The following is a 20,384-nucleotide window of genomic DNA, read 5'->3' as shown; positions in this document are numbered from 1 at the left end:
AAAGCAGGCTGTTCATCCCAAGTAAAAACACAATCCAGAATCCATCCCCCTAAAAACAAACAAACAAACAAACAAAAAACACAAAAAAACAACTCGTACTCAGTGTGTATTAACTGTGTAGGTGAGAAGATAATATTCAAATCACTTCTAAGCATTGTGTGATCCTTTTCACTTCCTTGAAAGCGCTCTCTCAATGTCATGTGGGCAGAATGTGCTTTAAATGTCTCTCAAAGATTAGGCGTGGGCCATCTCTGTGTCGGTGTTGTTGGTTGAGTTGGTTGGCTTTATCCTCTGATGTTTTTACTCTCTTAAGAGCAAGGCCTTCAGCAAAGTTCATTACTCACACCCAGCTATGAAAAAACAATGCTCAACCATACCAGACATGCTATTTACCCAGAGAAATAAGAGATAATTTACAGACTAGATGGTTATTCCACTAAAGTGCCTTTGCTTTTCTCTGAATTCCTTCCTACACGCTCTGCCTTTATTGACCATTGTTTGACAAAACGTGTCTGTGGCTCAAATTCTGTCATAAGAATCTGGACTGCTTTTGCTAGCCAACCCCTGTGCATCATTGGGGGTGTGGAATTGATTTTGGATACGAAATTCAGGTCATTTTATCACGGGCTGTCATCAATATATAATGTAAAAGCATGGCCTGAAGTGAGCATTGCAGGCCTGCTCATTGGAGTTTTACGAGGCCCAGGGGAGCTGGCTCCCATGTGCCCCTTTCAGTTAATGCATGCCACTATGTGTGAGGATTCCACCATCACTTGTGATTTATACCCCCAAAGGAGAAAAGATATAGCAACACATAGGCATTCAGTGCCTGTATTGCATCATTTATACGGTGTGCTTTGCTGGCTCTGCCAAGACCATGCTTATCTGTGTCTATCATGGAAGCCATCTTCCAGGCATTTGTTCTCAACATGTGGTGCGGGCTGTTTCTTGCTCTTCTCATTGCAGAAAATTACTCATTTCTGCTTTGGTGAATTTCAAAATGATCACAGCGATATTGTTGCAAACTGTTGTATAAAGTATTGCAATGTGCGGCAGTGTCATGCTGTCTTGCTCAAGTGTTTAGAGTGATATGGCTCAGTGTTGTGGGCTAGGTGAGTGAGACCGACGCACAACATTGACTGTAGCTAAAGCTTTTTGAACCTCCCCTGTTTTTTCACTTCTTAGCGTTTTCTGTAATGGATGGACGAAAACAAGGAAGTTTGTTGAGTGCACACAAACCAAGTCCACCTTCATCATAAACTTCTTCCTTTGTGTACTATAGGCCATATTGTGTTTTCCTTTTTGATGTAAATGATGCAGATCTCCTCTAAGTTTGTCCCCAGGCTTTTTGGAATGAGTTTAATTTAGCAGCAAGCCCTTTATTTTCCAAAATAAATCTAACAGGTCCTGACTATGACCTTTCTTTTACATGTTGATGATTTGCATTTTCCACCTTCTTTTTTCCCCCCAGCTCTGTGATATGGAGTCTCACTGTGTGATCCATATTCAAAAATTATTTAAATCAGTTTCACTGCATTTGCATATGAAATTGAGGATTTGAGGCTAGTTCGCCTGCATACTGATCAGAGGGACAACTTCCATTGGCGTGAGATTGATACTGCAAATAAATGGGGCAGGGTATTAATGAATGTCATGAAAGGGCTGCTCTGTATTGTGCACCACCATAGCAATGTGTTTTTCCTCAGCCTAATGAATCTGATACTATTCTCAACCCCTTTGCTTTCAGCACAGGAAATGATTATGTCCTCTAACAAATAGAGATATCTGGCCATGGCGTTACTTTTAGGACAAAATTACCCACAAGATGGCGGCTTGTTCACGCATTAGAAAAGCTTTTTATATTTGTGACAAGAAGAAAACAAACAAAACAAAAAAGAACATACGCAAAAATGCTGTGTTACCAAAAGTGGCGATCGTGCCCTGAAAGCAAATTGATGTCATTGTAGTGCTGTGTTGTGAATTTAGAATGAGAGACAAATCCGGGCTTTTGGAAAAGTTTATATATCAATTGTGTTCTTAAGCTATTATTACATTAATTAATGGCAATTATTAATTGTTTAGATTGTCTTATGTTAAGCTTAGCTCAGGTTGTCTGGGAAGCTGCTTGTGTTCCTTCGCAAACCATTGACCTAAAGGAAAGAAGGTTAAAAACTTTTGTCATCAAATAAATTGTAAAATTACACTGTTTAATAGCTGGACAAAATTGTATGATTAATTATGTCTTCATTTTGATGTTTAATTAAGTTTGTTCATGTAACCACTAACATAAGATAGGCAGCACATTTCTCACCTTTCCATTCAACTTCAGCATGTACGTTGTCCTGAATAACGGAGTTTAAGCCTAATCAGATTTTTTTCTAGTGTTTTGTTTTAAGTTTCTTCGACATGAAAACATCTGTAAAAAATTGCTATTGTTATTTCGTGACTTTATCAGTACCCTGGGGAGAGGTTCTAGCCCTGGCACCGTGAGAAAAGTACTTTAAGTTGTATTTTAAGCTCTATTAAAGACCAGACCAGTTTGCGTCCTGTTTGTCTCAGTTACACCAGTTTGTTTTTTCATAAATTAATACCAATATTAAGAGAAGTGCTTAACAGAAATCAGTTTGTGTAACTTAAAGTTTCAGCATCTGTGGTTATTTACGTATTTGTCTTTTCATTTATATAACTTTTTCAAAGTTGATATTAGCTCTGCCTCTGTGACACTGATAAAAATGCCATGTTGAGAAAAACTTGTGTGCCAATTTAACGACCAACCACAATTCGGGTTTTGGTGTCCATAGTTTTCTTCCCCTCTGCCTTGACATGGCATACCAGCTGAGACCTGCTCTTTACAGAAAGGTCTGTTTTTATTCCACCAACTGAAGCAGAGGTAAGGAGGGACAGAATCGATTGTTGTGGGCCAAATTGAACCTGTGTTGAGCTGCAGGCAGCCATGAGATAAAGCCTCTGACGACGTCTGCTGTGTTTATCATCAGGTGGCCTTTTCTGTGTGTGCTATGCTGCGATTTTGATGTGTTAAGTCATAATAGGGGAGCCACCATTCTTTGGAGGGGCTGCCAATAAAATCGCAGACAGAGGGGATTATATTTCATGTCAGCCCATTATTGTTTCCAGCTTCCCTGTATACTTTGTTTCACTTGGAGAGGCCTCAGTTGAAATTTTGCCGCTCTCTTTCTTGCTTTGTCTTGGTCCATTTTTGTTGATATTCAATAGGTTAAGTTTTGAATATGATGCTCTTTAATCGTTTGCGGTATATTTCATTGTGAAACCCGGCACAGTCTCCCTGTTATCATGGCTGGTTTGTAGTTATGAGGCCTGTGTGAAGTGGAGGGATGTATCCCCTGTTATTGGTGGTGAAGAACTAAGTTTACTTTAAAAAAAAAAAAAAAAAAAGAAAAAAAAAAAGCAATTTTTCTATCACACATTGAATTTTATCACCCCTGCACATTCGGCAGTGGAGCAAATCTCTTGTTTTTCTTTTCACTACAGTAACTCGTGTGTTTCAGAGGGCTCCAAATGGCACTAAAATACAGCTAACCAGTTTAAACACACCACTATGGGAAAGATATCGTATGAGCCATCTGCTTACTAGATTTACATGTAACCTTAATCATGTTCTATGACTACAGTAGCTGTCAATCCCTTTCCAGACAGAAAGACTGCCCGATCATATACAGTTGATATTTCTGTTGTTCTGTTGTGGTACTCAAAATACAACAGATAAATAGTTTTATTACAACTGGCTGTTCTCTGGCAAGCTTTCTGCCTCCACCAACAGAGATAATTTGCCACTGGTAGAGTGCTGCTGTGAGTGTAAAACCTTGGCAATGGATGCTCATACAGCGCATTTGGTCTGCCTCGTACTTGAATATGCACAGTCTCACCCAGCTGGTATGACCCTGGTTTATTGCTCATTCTTAAGAATCTCTGTTCCAGGATGGTGTGTCCTATGAGACCCCATGTTGTGAACCACCACAGACTCAGCGGAGTGCCCACAACTCTGCTGCCTGTCGTTATCCGAGATGATCAGCTACACACTCTGCACCTGTTCCCGCAGAAAACGGACAATAGCCTCATAGATAATCAGGCAGGCCATTAGCAAGGAATGACAATGGCTCCACTAATTTAATGGGCACATTTAAAGCTTTCCTCTTTGAGGAAGACAATGATTATCCCTGTTTCTGCCCTTGAGCCATGTTTCCAAGTTGACTTAATCAAGTACAAAACAAAAGAGTCATATGAGTTCTTTTCGAGTGTGTTTCATATATCCCTAGAATGTCTTTAGATTTTGGCTATTTGTTGGCCTATTGTGTCTAAAGCTTTTCAAAATTGCAAGATGATTCAGTTTCAACTCCAGGATGCATCACTTGCAGTTGCAAACCATGTTGTGAGATTGTCTGCTTTTCTCTGTGGATATGAAGCTGGTTGGACAAGTTGCCATTTCTTTTGACTTCCTCCTGCTCCATTTTACTCTCAAGTGCTTACCGCCTGCATTGAACAATTGGCAACAAAAAGCAGTGAATTTGTAATCTTGCAATTTTCCCTTCAGTCCCTGTACTAATAGTTTCCTCTTGTCTTCTTCTGGTTTGGATAGTTTAGAATCTACATTATACAGGTTTAAATAGACAATTTAGGTCAATCATCAGGAAAAAGTTTGACTTTTTTCATTGATCTATTTCTCTGTCTTGCGCTAAGATGAGGCTTCTGTGAGCCTAAATAACTGGAATAATATGGATTGACATGGGTTAGGGTTAGTGGGAAGGGAACACATATTGTAGATCTTAAGATTGAGTTTTTCTTTTTCAATTTAAGCTTCAATTCATACAATACCAAATTTCTATCAAAGGACATTTAGATCCAACATTCAGACCATATAACATTGAGATACATTTTCTAAATCTGCCTTAAATAAGGAAAAGTTCACCTTTAATTATCTCCCTCCCCAGTGAAAGAAATTGTTGTAATGATTCTCATATTTTGAAGTAAAAAAATGTATTTCTGCAGTGACCTATATGCACGGAGAAGTACAGTACATTCTGGGCAGAGTCGGCTTTCAGCAAAGCCTAAAGCTGTTGGTTATTACAATAGGCTGCAAGCTACGAAACTACTACCCCTAAGTAATAACTAAATGGGAGCACACAGGGACACTACCTCTGGCTATAAGATAACAATACAAACACCCGAACACTGTGTGCTTTTTGCCGAGTAGACCCCTAATGTTTTTGTTAGCCCTTTGGCACTTAACAGACAACCAGAGGGCTTGTCTCATTTCACGTTGTGTTAAGTGAAACTTTTTTTTTTTTTTTTTTTTGGGGGGGGGGGGGGGGGGGTATAAAAAATATAACCATAAAATGTGTGTTTTTGAAAACCTCGCTAGACAAATTCTGTTGTGTGAGGCCAAGTCCAGATGTACCATTGCTGTGATTTGTGTGAACAGACTGGAGCAGCACAGCACATGACTGATACTGAAGCCAAAGCATTTTATGAGCGTTGACATCTTTCATACTGAGGATTGTAGATTTATCTAAATCACAGAATGAACCTAAATGCACCTTAGCCAAGCACATACAGCTCTCATAGCTGGTCTAGACAAAAAGATGGATTTTGGCTTTGTTTCTTCTCAGTTAATTGAATATAGTGGTTGATACAAAATATGACATACTGAAACGATACATGAATTTGTTTGCATAATGTAGTTTTGCCTCTAAGCAAACGGTTGTAGTATATCTCTTTACTTTCAACCCTTTTCTTCATTATAAGGAAGATGTTCAATGTGTATTTTGACACACTACATGCTCACTGTGTTGTTGCCGAAATAGATGAGCATGCAGTTTAATCTGTGTTATTTGTTTTTCTCATAGCCTTGGGCGGCAAAATTATGGGGACAAAAAAGTAGCAATATGTACTGGTGTCAAACAAAATCACAATTAGAAAATAGTCTGATCGAAAAACTGACAGTTTCATCGCTACATCAACAAACCCCAAGCTTGCTTCTTATTCCAGCAGAGGAAATGCATGAAAGCAACATTATTGCTCTGCAATGCATGACCTTCAGGAAAAAAAGAGCATCGATAAAAGGAACTGAAAAGCTCCACCACATACTATGGTTTGGACAGTTTGCAATTTCAAACCGGGGGTTGGATACATATGTTGCTCCTGTGAAATCCATAAACTTACTTAGTCTTCCACCCATATATGTTTCTATCATGCTGCTAAAATCAGAGGCCTGGGTGACGCTTGATGCATTATTCAGATTTTCTACATAGAGGGGTTAAACGAGAAGATGCCATACTTCAAGTCATCTCCCACTTAGAAAGCCTCATTACACTGCTGATAAGTTTAAGGATTGCCTGAGGTAAAAAGGGGCTTGGCAGTCATGTGTTCTGAGTCTCCTTGTCTTGTGGAGATGAAAAACAAAATATATACTGTACTCCAGCAGAATTAATACTCAACACCGCCCTGCATGTTTCATGATTATACACTTATCTAAGCATATGTTTCCAAAAGAGATGTTATATCCCGTGAAGCCTAAGCTGGCTGCGAAATGAAGACAGATTTGGTGGGTGGAAGAATTGATCTGACCTTTCTCACCAAATAAGGGATATGAATCTCTCCACATCTACTTTATTAATGTGGTATAAAGACACATGAAATCCTCATCCAGCCAGTCGCATGTAGGTCAGAGAACAGTGACATCAAGAACTAGCACAAGTATATGTAAGCTGAATGCCTGCAAATTTTTTAGTGTTTGCATATCTGTTAGCAAATTGTTGAAACCTACAATATATTGTACGTATCACTTAGAGGAATTTACACAGCTGGTGCCAATTACATTAGACTAGAAGTGTGTTAAAGGAAATCGTAGTGAAGTTGTGTGCTTCAAATATCAAGATTGAGCCTGATTTGTCCATTTATGCAGCAGTGCATGTGTGTTCATGTCTCTATAGTAACTACTTACTATTCAGGACATTGCCATAAGGAGCCGGAGGAAATTGGTCCAAATTTGAAATTTGCCACTGAAAACCGCACATTTTAAAACAAAATACTCTGTTTGCAGGTATAGAAGACTCACACGCCACCTGTTAAATCGCTGATGCCCAGAAATGCACTCAAATGTTACGAAATAACAACACTATGAACGTCGACCCAGACTCACAGCAGAAAATAAGTAATGAATTGGTAGAAAAATTGCAGTATAAGTTTGTGATCTTTGAAAGATAGTGTATACTTTTGTTTTCGTTGTATGGCTGTTGGAAATTCAGTTTGTTCATGGTCTAATACTCCTCGCAGTTTATTTCTTTGAACGCTCATGTGTGAGTTGGAAAAGTTAGGTTATAGTTCGAACATACCTTTGCTGCCTCTAGATTGAGGACTCAGCCTTTATCTAAATAATTCAATATGTAATCCTGTTGCCGCTACCAAATACATTGTTCCAAGTCCCACATCTCCCAGTCAGTGAGTCTGCTTAATGCTTTCAGTTGCCTTTCCATCCCTTGCTCCGCTTCTGTTGTCAGGAAACTACCCCAACCAGTCATCTGCACTACAAGATAAAACCAAATACACTGAGGGGATGTGACCAACCATCTGACAGATCCCTCTTCAGTTTTACTGCTCTGCATAAAGCCAATCAAGAAGAATCTGGCTGCCCTTTTTTCCTCTTGTGAATATGAAATTTCCATAAGCAACTCATCAATAATCAGGTACAGCAATGGCAGCAATTGGCATTATTGTAAGAGTTCATGGAGCAATGCTCAGAAAATGTGATGGATTGCTGTCTCCATGGGTTGATGGTGTAAATCAAACAGAGTGATTAATGGCTGGCATTCCTCATTCTGAGCCCCTGGACTTGTGGGTGGTGTCATGACTGGAGATATACTGCAACCAGATGGGCGTTTTAATATTCCTGAACTTATATTAAAAGCGAGATAAACGAACACTGGCAGCGTGGTGATTTCCCTTGTAGTGTTGGAGTGAGATTTTCAGCTAGTGAAGACATATCATTTTGGAAAGAGGCTCAGATTTTCACAAATTACATCTATTAATGGAATGTAGTTGCAAGAATGGGCCCTTTGACGGACTGGCAATGTGTCCAGTGTGTACCCCACCCTCACCCTGAAAGGTGGCTAGGACGGGCTCCAGCACCCCCCACAACACCAACCCTGATGGATAAGCGATAGAAAATGAGAGATAGAGCTAGAGATGGAATAGTCTGTAATCCCCGAGAAAACATTTTTTTTTTCCAATTATATGTTTTAACTTGAGTAATAGAGCTAATAACCTCCTGGATAAGAACTACAAATCCTCTAACCTAAATCTCAATATGTGCAAACGTGTATCCCAAAGTGTTGAATTATTCCAGTAGATTTTACAAAATGATTTGTATTTAACAAATATTCAGATAAACCCAAACCACCAGCAGAATAAAATCCCTTTCAAGACAAATAAAATTATAAAAGACACAAAAGCAAGTCTTAACTCAGATCGTGACGTGCGGAATGATTAGCTATGGTATCTTAAGCGTGCTGGTTTTATTAGGCTCACATGTGGTGGGGATAAATATCTTTATATCTTTTTTATCAACAGAAAAGCTAGAGGGAAGCAAATACTGTGCTTCAGTCATCACCCACACTCATCTCATGAGTCATGCTCCACCACACATGCAGACAGTTAAGCTTCAGGAAATCAAATTTCTGAAATATGTGCAGGGGTGCTTGTGGTAATTTGAACAGCAACCATTTCATTGAATTAAGTAATAAAGAAAAGTCATACATTCAGAAACGTGTCCATCTGAGAACAGTGATCTGTCAGGTCAGGTGATGTGTGTGCTACTTTCAATACTTACAACATCGAGGGTTGATAACAGCTCTCATCATGTAGTATACAAGTAATGTGTTAGTGTGTTGTAGTTAACCGTGAATAAAATAAAATCCAAAACTCTTGATTTTAGGCAATGCTGTTGAGATGCTGGTTCTTTATTTCTTTACACAACATTGCATGTAGATTTTATCTGAACATTGTCACTGTATTCAGAAAATCTATAGAAAATGGTGCAAATATTTCCTTGTGTTTTTCTTAAAGCAATCGTGTTTAGTAGCTTTATAGTAAGAGTAAAAGAGTAAAAATTCTATTTATACAATTTAACATTGGTAAGGGTTGTGTAAATATGTACATGTATGGAGTTTTCTCCATCTGGAATCTGAATCTCTCACAGAGGGAGCTCTTGAGCTGCAAATGGGACACAACAAAAACCAAATAACATGAGAGAGAAGCAGAACCAGAGAAAAGGTGGGAGCAAAGAATGTGTGTGTGCATATATATATATATATATATATATATAAATTCCTCCCAAGCCAGGTGACGTTGATGCCATTAATAATCCACCAGCAATCATTCCAAAAGATGCTATATTTCTCAGAATAAAAATGCACAAACACAATAAGCAAGATAAAAAATAAAGTATTATGAAGTTGTCAAAGGTTAACATAGCACTACTCAATGATGTATTATTTTAACTCTTTACCTGTAAACCAGGTATTAGAAACTGAGGTGTTCAACTTTTAACCTTTCATTATGTATAGAAATGCAATTGAAAAGAAACAGCAACATAATTACTCCATAAAAGACATTCTATCAATTGTTTGGGATTTAAACCCTGATTGTCATTTTCATTTACTTTTGAGCTTATATTGAAGGTCCTCAAACTAATCTTGCTTGCTGCTCATACGTTTTAAATCATGTTTAAAATAGAAATGTAATAGAGAGTTTGTAAAAAATGGAATACAGAGAATGATAACTTTAGACTTAAATGCTTCATGCGGCCTGAAACAAGACTTCAAGTGAAAAGAAAGGAAATATTAAATGCATTTTGTAGAATTATATTGGATCTAGGTTATGACACACAATATGGAAATGTTTTACAGAGTGTGGCAGCATTGTTAATCATGTATTTCAAATTGGTGACACTGAAAATTAGAACTTTTTAATTGGAGCAATTATTTTTGTCAGACTTAATTTTTATTAACTTAGAAGCTGGGATTTTGGGGGGCTGTTTTTGAGTGTTCAATCGTAAGACACATCAACAGTACTTTTTCTTATGTACTTATGATTGTGCCAGTTTTTGGACCTGTATTTTGCAAATCTCTGGCTCGTCAATACTCCAAGTTCGGTTTTGGGTCTCTTAGATCTAGAAATGTCAAATGAAGTGTGTCCCTTGGAGTTGTCAGGTGAAATAGCTAAGGCTCTGTGATAAGGTGCAACTTTGAAGTTTTGAAAGAGGTTAGAAGCGTGAGTCAGCCTCTGCAGGCTATCATGATCACCGCACCACCATCACTGAACATCTCCCCTGTGTGCGGCACTCACACAAGTTCCCCTGCCTGCAGAGTCTCAACGTTCCTGTGAATGTAGTGCGGCTGGATTTACTTCAAATTACAAATCAAATCATTTAGGACGGCCCTCTGGCTCACCTGGCAGAGCACATACTATTTACGCTTGTACAGTACTACAACAGGCCAACCTTGTTGTCCTTTGCTGTGTGTTGTTGCCTGTCTCTCACTGTGAAAAAATAAACAGCAGCATCAGCTCATCTAACCCTGATATGTTAAAATGGTACATGTCTGTACTTCATTCAAACAGTTTCATTTTTTGGCTGTTAAGGCACCCAACAGTCATTAGCTAGCTTTTCTAAAAGGTACCCGAGACAATGAATGTTTACTCAAACATATCCTTCAGCAAGTCATCTATTTTATTGGACAGCTCATTTCACTAACATAGCCCATCTTGACGATGGTATGTGCAAACATGCATGAAAACAGACAACTTTGTTCCTCGAGCTAAGGTCACTCATCTCCATTCGGTGTCTCTTACACAGTGCCACCAAAAAAAAAAAAAAAACACAAACACACATGCATCCATACTCCTGACTCATTCTTGTTGTTATTGTGCCATCTGAAATTGATCATATATGGACAAAAATAAATTGATCTTGCCAAAGAGAAATAACTTCAACTATGTCCATGACAAGCTCTTAGGTAGTTGATTGTCGGGAGGTAAACCACTACACTCCTGTGGGTTTCTCATTCTTTTTATTGCACAGGGCAGAGACTCATATATAGCACTAGCACATCGCTGTGACTGATTTCCCCAGCACCTTCTAGGGAATTGTCATCACCTCAGGTCAATGTCTAAACTTTCCCATGCATCAAAATATATTGTAATTGACTCCATTTGTAATTCCTCCAGAGATCTGGCACTCTGCTGTAGCTCTGATGGCTGCCAAAAGCAATAAAGTCTTACAGACATGACCCCAATTGTAAACATGGCCTCCTTCCTGGGTATGAGGTAGAGTAAAGTATCGTTTTTGTTTTGTTTTTTTTTTTGTTTGCGTGTTTGTTTTTTTGGTGTCTGGCTCCAACCAAACCTCCATTGAAATGTTTTAATTTTAAAATAGTGCTTTTCTCCTGTTATGTTTTGTTCCTGTTGGGTTGTTGGTCTGTTCCACTCCTTTCCGTTCAGTTCTTGCAGTTTTAAAGTATAGGATGACCTGAAGTTGCAGTATATATATATATCTTTTTCTTCCAACATAGTTTCTGTAGACGATAGCTCTTTGTGGAAGCAGATAGAAAGGCAGTAAATACAACATTGCACTTTACTCTTCAGGAAAGAAATGCTATATATATAATTCAGAGTTAGGGTGGAATAAAACACCACAGTATGGATGAACATCAATTGTCAACTTTTCCATCGGTTTACTAAAATGTATATACATTTATATTTCAACTTGGTGTTTTGCTTCATTAGAAAATAATTTCATTGCATACATGATTTGCTTTTTGATTTTGTTTTAATCCAAAAAGGCTGTTTTTTGTGGTCATTGCTGCTTGGGCTTGTGCAGATTAACCTCTACATATTTCAACCCTATGGTTGTACTCCTGGGGGGCCATCAGTTTTAATCAGATAAGAAATCCTTCATTATGATAACAGTTCTGTTTCACAGAGGGCTTAAGGAAAATGCAAATTAAAAGAGGAAATAGAGCAAAAGTAAAAAGGATTTACCCTTTTATGTGAATGCAATTAGTACCACATTGATGGGAAATTGCAATTGTGATAGTGCTTAGTGTAAATTTGTGTCCTCTGAGCGAATTTAATTGCATTGTCTATTTTTTGGTATGCTGTAATAATCTTATTCTCTCCAGATGTGTGTAATTATTCATAATAAAACATAACTAGTGCATTAAATTATTTATAAAAAGCTATGTAACGTGAATGTGTTTCCTCTACAAAAATATAGCAATGAAAATCAAAACGAGATCAGAGAATCTTTGCCTAGTAACTGAAACCTGCGCCATGATGTTTACTGATGTTAATACTGTCTTTGTTCATGCTGTCCATTAACGACCCTCATTTGCTACTTTCTCCTGCTGTTTTTAATATCACATAAGCTGAGGTAAGCAGAAAGAGCATCGCAACTGCTTTGTCGCGGCAACAATATCACTTTCACTCATGCAACGGAGTTGCTTTGATTCCTGCTGCAAGGGGAACACATAGAGTTGCTTTTCCCTTTTGTTTCTTTCCTCTGCTGTACTCTAGCCTGCCTCCCACTTCATCTCAGATTCACGTTCAGACGCCACCAACAGCAATAAAACAGGATAACGCCTGATTTTGTCAAAAATTTTAATCAAAAAACAAAAACATTATTTTGTGTCATTTTAAAGGAACATGGATATCAAATGTTTTGAAACAGACAATAGATTCTTTATTGTCTTGATATCACTATCACTGATATCAATAGATTTTACCCTGATGTGATGAAGATGGCTTCTACTTGTGATTATGTGTCTGGTCATGTGTAGATTCCCCTCAAGGTCATCTTCACCATATGCTATAATAAATATGCAAAGGGTTTGTGAAGGGAGGTTTGGGGAAGATAACAAGCTGGGGTAAGATTACTTTTTCATGGTCTTCAAGGATTTAACATCCATAATCTCTGGAGCCTGCAAGACCTATAACATGCGATTGAAGTGCTGATATTATCACTGCTACGTAAATATATCTGTCGTTATAATCTGATAATGTCAATAATGTAATCAGCGGACCCTGATAAAGAAACCTTCTCATTCATAGTTTATCATTATTATTATTTTTAATAATAAATAATGGCCCCTGCTGTGATGCAGTACATAAGTTGTGAAAACATGACATCACCTTCCTATCGTCGTTGTCGTGATGATTTTCGATGCATGCTCCTAAACCTGTCAACGTTACCCTCCTTCGTGAATGATGTGTCATGAATGTTGCTAGCTTGATTTCACATTTGTGAGCAACACAAATGTCTTATTTGTTGTCCCATCATGTTTAATACATTATTTCTTCATTAATATCAAATTATTCACAGTTGCGTTTTAATTTTATTATGAAACAGTAACTGCTGTACCTAAAACAGGAAAGGCATACTTTAAAAAGTGTGTGTTTTACAGTTTTACAGTCATACTGTTTTTGCATCTCTTCTCTTTTTCTTTCTGTCCTACTCATTTGCTTTGCTACACACCCACAAACATATTTTTACTTGAATAAGATGATGAATGCATTTATGAAAGACCCTCTTCCCTGGCTTTATGTTGCATCTTTCTTTGTTTTCACAAGTGTGTGGATTATTTACAACTTGATCTTTTATGCTACGTTGGCAGCCACATTAAAAATAAATCTCAATTTCCTTTGTAACCTTTGGCAGCATTGCAGGAGCACTGAATGAAAGATTGGTATTATTTGTCTATAAATCAAAATGAAAATTGCCCCTTTCTACAAATGACTGAATATAAAGTTGACATCTTCACATTATAGCAGTTGATTTGGTATTGTGAGCTGCGCAGTATTTTCCCCCGGCAGTTGATTTGAAAGAAACGGGGCAAAGCTTAATGAAATTCTTTTTGTCTGTCTTTTTGTTCATGGGAATGAATAATGTGTCAAGGGCCAGCATTACAGAGCTCATCAATAACTGACCATAGGTTTTTCAGACTGTCTGCCTTGTCTGTGTTATTCACCCAGGTAAACTTCTTGTCTCCAGATAGCTTTGTTTTTTTTTTTTTTCCCCTGTTTTTATGCTTTACTGTCCTCCGTATATCACTTTATCTTTGTAGTTGTGTCTATTGAAAGACGAAGAAAGAAGATTCTATTTCTGTTTCATTGAACGACAATTGCAGGTTTATATTCCAGAAATTCTGTCTGATACGTGTGGTATATACAACCCCCATTATCCTAACTGTTTCTCCTCTGATCCGCTTGAAATGTGTATTCAGAAGACGCCAGTGTTGCCATGTTTTGTCCCCTGAAAATAGCAGCATTAATTCTGTGGTAATTTTACTAATGATATCCCTAAAGGATCCACTCTAGGTTCAGTTGACGGTAGTTTATTAGAATAAAACGGGATAGTGGTATTGATATATATAAATTTCTAAAAAGCATAAACTTGCCTTCATGTATAAATATATATAAAATTCGTATAGAGACTAAAATACTACACTTCCATGTGCCAGTTTGTATCGAGCATGAGTAATTCTCTTAGAAACAGTAGTCTACTGCAGTCCCCTGGCTTCACTCTGATCCTATAAATGGCTTCCTTGAAACAGCACTGCAGTTGCCCGCCGTTTCCTAGGGTTTCTATGATCAGTGTTATAGCCACATTATTACCCAATCACTCATGCCACAAGCATGAGTCACAAGCCACAATCAATAACAAAGGCCTTCCAATGGTGATTTGTGGTAAATTTGTGTGGATGTAATTGTTTCTTCTCTTGCCTCCATCTGCCCACCTCCCCTGCCGTTCATTCTCCTTTTCGCCATTAATGGGGCTGAGAACATAGTGAGAGGAGCATGTGGCTCCTGGTCACCATATCAGCCGAGGAGCAGGCTATGTGTTGGTGTGGTAGTTTTCACTGTCACTCACAGGATTCAGTTTTGTGAGAATTGAGGAAGAGGATGTGTGAAAATCTGCTGGTACCTGGATTGAGCTAGTCAACCAAAGACTAATAACGACACTGACCTCACTCCTTACTCATGTTGTATTTCCTCTAGAGTGTTGTGCGCGTATGTGAACGTGCATGTCCGTGTCTAAGGCTGTGTTCCTGAAGGGGAAGATACCTTCAGGGTATATGTGCTTTTGGTTATTTCAGTGTGTTGGGGTATGTGAGGCACCATTTTACAATTCAGTTTTCAGAAAATGAGGAAAAAAAGAACAGATCCAAGTGATGGAATAGATGTAAAACAAGAGGACACATCTCATGACAACATGTCCATTAGCCCACTCCTCACTCCTTCAGCACTTCAATTACAGTCTAGTAGTTGGACTAACCTTGTAGATTTGGGGGCAGCACAAAATAAAAAAAGTTCTTATCACATTGTCCTCGGTGGGTTTTTTTTTTTTTTTTTTTTTTTTTCCCCCTTCAATTGGTATTTTGAGTGAATCACAAAAACAAGGTGGATGTGAATAATTTATTCTGTCAGTCATAAGTCATATGTAGTTTCAAAGACATAAGTGATAGAAAGTGCACATTAAAACCGAGCTATTAATTATCATTCAACAACACACTACATCATTTATGATTCTTTTTCTTTTACAGACTGTGTTATTGCTTTGACAGCTGTAATGGACCAATGTTCAACTTTCAAATGCAGTGACCTCTGACTCACAAGGAGGAATATCACCCCACAAATTATTTATTTTATGCCACGACCTTTCATCTAGCTAGGCCGCTGTGTTTGGAGTGAAGGCATTGCTATTTTCATTGTTCACCTTTTTGCAGCATAAGACCAAATTCTTGTGACTTATTTATAACTTTTCATCTTCCCAGTGCAGGACAATTTTGAATTTGAATATAAGGATAAACAAAAGTGTTAAATAAGCTTTGCGGTGGCCTTCCCTCTGTTCAGCACTTTTGTTTGTATTTTCAAATTTGTCCTTCAGAGGAGGCATTGAGTTGTAAAAGAATAAACAAAGCAATTTCCACTGGAAATACATTGCATGCTAGAAGTAGCAGTTATGCCATGAAACCGAGTAAACTGCATAACTGCAATTCACATATTCATAAAATCAGGGGTTATCTTGAAAGATAACAAGACTCTTGTTTAAGGGACTACATGTAAATTTAGATGAATAGTTTTCCCTCTTCTTTCCTGAGACCAATTATTTTGAAACCCTATGTGCGTGTGTATGCAAGTAATTGTGTGCATGTGTGTCAACAAGATTAAACCCCAAACACAACCTAAACATGGCGCTGCATCTATGGTCCTGTCCCATCTGATCCCTTAAGATGCTTCTTGCCGTTTGAAGTTTCCACTTGAAAGGCGCGAGCTGAATAGTGTGGATTCCACAGCAACTCTGCAATCAGTGCTTAAAGACTGCAGAAACATTCGACACACGCATTCACAGGTGCTCACTATCTTAACCGCACATCATGCAGGAGTCACAGGATGCATAGTCCATCTGCAGTTTTTGCTCACAAAGGTCTTTTGACATCCCATTAACTGACATGTTTTAATAAAGCCAAATTACTGTGTACTAATTTATTGTTTTCTTTTGTGATTTTTTTTTTATCCACAGTATCAGCAGAGATCCTAAAGGGCAGTTTGACAACCATGGAACGTCATATTCAGCGGCTTGAGAATGACATCGAGAACTTCCCCAAAACAGATGACCAGCAAGATAAGTTTGTGGAAAAGATGTCGATATCCTTTTTAATAATCCTTTTTAATGCAAACAGTGAAAATGAGAGCATTTTCACTGTTTGCATTGGTCTTTTCTTAAATCCGCCACTTAAGAAGCATAGGTATGCTGGTATGCCATTTTGTTGACCGCAGCGGCAAAAGTGTGTGCTGTTTGTGTTGTACCTGGCAGTGGGTAAGCAGTTTAAGTCACTTGGTGTGATAGGTGGCACCCAAGGGAACTTTGGGAATGGATCTGGCTGCCTTGCTGTGAGATGTTGATCAGATCTCCTTCTTCAGTCTTCCCTGGGTCCCAAGAGTGAAATCACGCCTGTGGCTATTTTTTACTCCACTCTGCCACCGCTACCTGTCCCCTGGGGGACTCTAATAGGGGCTCTTGCCCCTCGCACCAACTTATCGCCTATCCCTGATTTCATCTCCTGACCGGCCACGAGCCTCTCCACACAGCCATCTGTGTGCTATCTTCTCTCATGGCACCTCTCCTGTTTCGATAACAGAGTGCTTCCAAGCATATCTTCTCCCAAATTGAATTAGCCATGTCTCTGGACTTTTGTGAATGCCCTTTCTCTGAGGAAAGGTCCTCACTGCATAGGTTTGATCAATGGTGGAAATCAAGTCTCTTGTCAATACCCTGAGGCGAGGGTACCTTTCATGGAGAAAAGAGTAAAGATATGGGAAGGAAAAAAAAACTGTTTGCAGGCAGTAGCCATTATTAAGTAAAGAAAGAATTAATCAAGTGCTTTAATAAGTGAGTGCCTGTTTCCATATGTTAGAACCTCATATGTAAGACAGCATTCAACCTGAATTTTATTTTTTTTCCCTCTGAGATTTATAAAGGCTGGCTTTGCATGTTGGGTGGTTAAGGCATAATAGCCTCCTAACTCATTTACAATCTGCTCCCAGTCAAAGAATGGCACTTAACTTTGTATGATTAAAAAAACCAAAGCAGGGACCTCCCTGGCGGTGACTCAGAGGCAGAGCAGACAAGCCAGAAAGCTGCTCTGCCCCCCAATGTCAGTATTGATTCTCACAGTCCTTCAAGAACTCGAGGCTTGACTGAGAGGAAATGGAGAAGTGTAGATATAGTGGAACATGGCTCTCCCTCACTGTCTGGAGTTCCTCCCCAGAGAGGGGCAGACAGAAGCCGACTGGCCATGACCTGAAACGGCCCACTTCCTTCACTCCCCCTTTTTCTTCCCATCTCATATGATTGAGTTTTGCAGCCAGAAGGCTTAATAAGATCCATTTTTGTCCTTCACATATTTAAAGTAGATACCAAAAGGAAAGCCCTTACAATCCCATACATTTGAGTCTCCATCTGTATCGTGGTTCCATTTTGGGGTGGCTCAGTGATAATGCTTAAGTGGCTTCCTTGCTTTCTGGTTTTGGAGTTGGTAGATTTATTATTGTAAGACATTTTTTTTAACTGCGATTTTCTTTTTCTTTTTTTTTTTTTCGGGAAAGAGACACATTGAGATAAGGAAGGGTGTGAAATTATGAAAAGTTCATGCTCGTCTGTTCTTTCTGCTAGCTCCCGAAACCGTTTGATCTGCAGATCATCTACTATGCATAGTAAACTGACACAATTCATAATAATACTGTCATTATAAGAAGATGTCAGGAAAACCTTATTAATCCCGTGTGCGAGAAATCTGGTCCAGATTGTTTTATCCCATCTTATAAGCACCCCAGGTGTTCAATCTTAAGATAAATAGTGAAGTAGGTAAGAAAAGCACACCAGAAGTAGGCAACCACATTTTGACTCGAGCCTTAGATGAGCTGTTGTGTTTGTCTGCGAATCCATGTATGTCTCAATTCATCCCACTTTCTGTGTGTTGCCTTGGGTAATATTGTCAGCCATTTTAATTGCCCTGAAATATCAGATTTTTTTGGCCGTTTTTGTGAAAATGAGCACAATGATGGAAATTAAATCACATACAAAGAGCAAACAGAGAGATAAAGAGATCGAAAGCAGAGGCTGTGCTTGATTTGCTGAGGTTTTTAGTACCAGTGTTTGTAATGAGCTTAGTTAGCACTCTGGTCTGAGTTGCACAGCTTAGTGTTGGAACAAGGACAGTGTGAAATACAGTGTTGTATATTTTGGGTTGACATTTCCTTTGGTACGCATAAGATAGTAGAGTCAAGGCAAACATACCTTTTTAAACTTCTCGCTGGGATTAAAAAAAAAAAAAAAAAAAGAGGATAGTCTTTCCTTAAAGCATGACAGATGGAGAACAACAACAGCTAAAAGTCATGCATTTGATGCTTGAGCAACCCTGAAAAATTTAAGTGAAGCTCTGTTGTCTTGACTGTTGGGCACCGTGATGAATGAGTTGTCGTAGGTTGTGTGTGCGCTTCCATGTGCGCTCCAGAGAGGGAGGGTGAGGCAGAACGGGAGGGAAAGTAATTTACAGTGCATGTATAGGTGACTATGTGTGCTTCTGTTTCACTGACTCTTGTCAGCTTCTTCCTGAGATTAATTTTGGGAGGCCATGGTCACTGCAAGGTATTGTAAATGTAATATGTGCCCCAAAGCAGCATAACTTTAATTATTCCTCCAACAATAAATTATGTTTTGTTTTGCTTTGTTTTTTTCACCATGCATGATTAGCGTTTGTAATTTGTTTAGGCTTCAGAAATTCCTGGTTTTTACCCATTAAGAAGATAAATTTCCAGAGCAAACATATTTGGAGAATCTGTCATCTTTATCAGTCACCTGCTCATCTTTCAGAGGAAATCAGTCCATGAAATGACACAAGGAGAAAATCACCATTGTGCATCAGTAGCAGTTATGAAATACTTGAAGAAAGACATGCAGAAAGAAAAACAGTTGAAAAGATGAAATATGCAGGGGACGGCAGAAAGAGTGGCAAAACGAAAGATGGAAGGAAGAAAGAAAGAGAGAGTCGAGCTTAGTGGAAGCACTTCATTTGGCTTTATTGATACATTTTTCTCTTTCCATTACTGTAATGTATGCAAATGACCCAATGGGGTGTTTGTTCAGCAGTTTAGTGATCTCTATCTGTCAGAAGTTATGGCAGCCCACAAAGGCTGTAGAGTTGACGCACAAGCCCCCAGAGAACCTTATTTCACTGGAGAGGCCACAGCTATCACACGCACAAACGCACGCACACATTTCTTGTTGCTGTTAGATGTGATAGAGTAGAGCTGGGGGCTGAGAGCGGGACTCTGCATACTGGAATATTAATGGTAGTCAGGTGGCTCAATAGGCCAATGATGAGACTGGACTGAACCTTGATAGATGCCTGGACATGGCTGATACACACCCCCCACCCTGCGGTACTCAATGCCTCTACCCAGCCTAGTGATATTTAGCTTAATCTTTTATTTCCCAGAAGGCCAGAAGAGTCGGAGCACATCACTGTTAATCTGTCTAAATTTCTTCCTCTCAGAGTAGTGTAATGTCGTATTAGTGTGAGTAAGGCAGTTTCAGGAAAATAAAAAGGTTCTAATTTTAGGCTTGAAATATGTCACCCTATATCCCCAAGCTAACATTACAACAAACAGTGGCGTTTCTATGGTAACAATTACACAAAGAATTTTCACAAACTGACAGAAATGAGAAAAACATTGTCCTAAGTGAGCACGAGCAGTGTTCTTGTTTCTTAACCATCCTCAGTGTGTTCTTA

At 38.7% G+C, this 20,384-nt stretch overlaps 1 protein-coding gene across 2 annotated transcripts in view; it reads left to right on the top strand.

The window, feature by feature from the left end:
* diaph2 (diaphanous-related formin 2) overlaps positions 1-20,384 on the top strand; it is a 338,700-nt gene that overhangs the window by 224,235 nt on the left and 94,081 nt on the right. For both annotated transcript variants that reach the window (XM_029511765.1, XM_029511766.1), the window contains exon 23: positions 16,613-16,737. In XM_029511765.1, the coding sequence (XP_029367625.1) occupies positions 16,613-16,737 (125 nt within the window). The remainder of the gene's footprint in view (positions 1-16,612; positions 16,738-20,384) is intronic.

The sequence above is a fragment of the Echeneis naucrates genome, chromosome 10 (assembly GCF_900963305.1).
Source record: "Echeneis naucrates chromosome 10, fEcheNa1.1, whole genome shotgun sequence".
In the NCBI taxonomy this organism is placed as follows: Eukaryota; Metazoa; Chordata; class Actinopteri; order Carangiformes; family Echeneidae; genus Echeneis; species Echeneis naucrates.
This window is presented reverse-complemented; position numbering and strand designations above follow the sequence as displayed.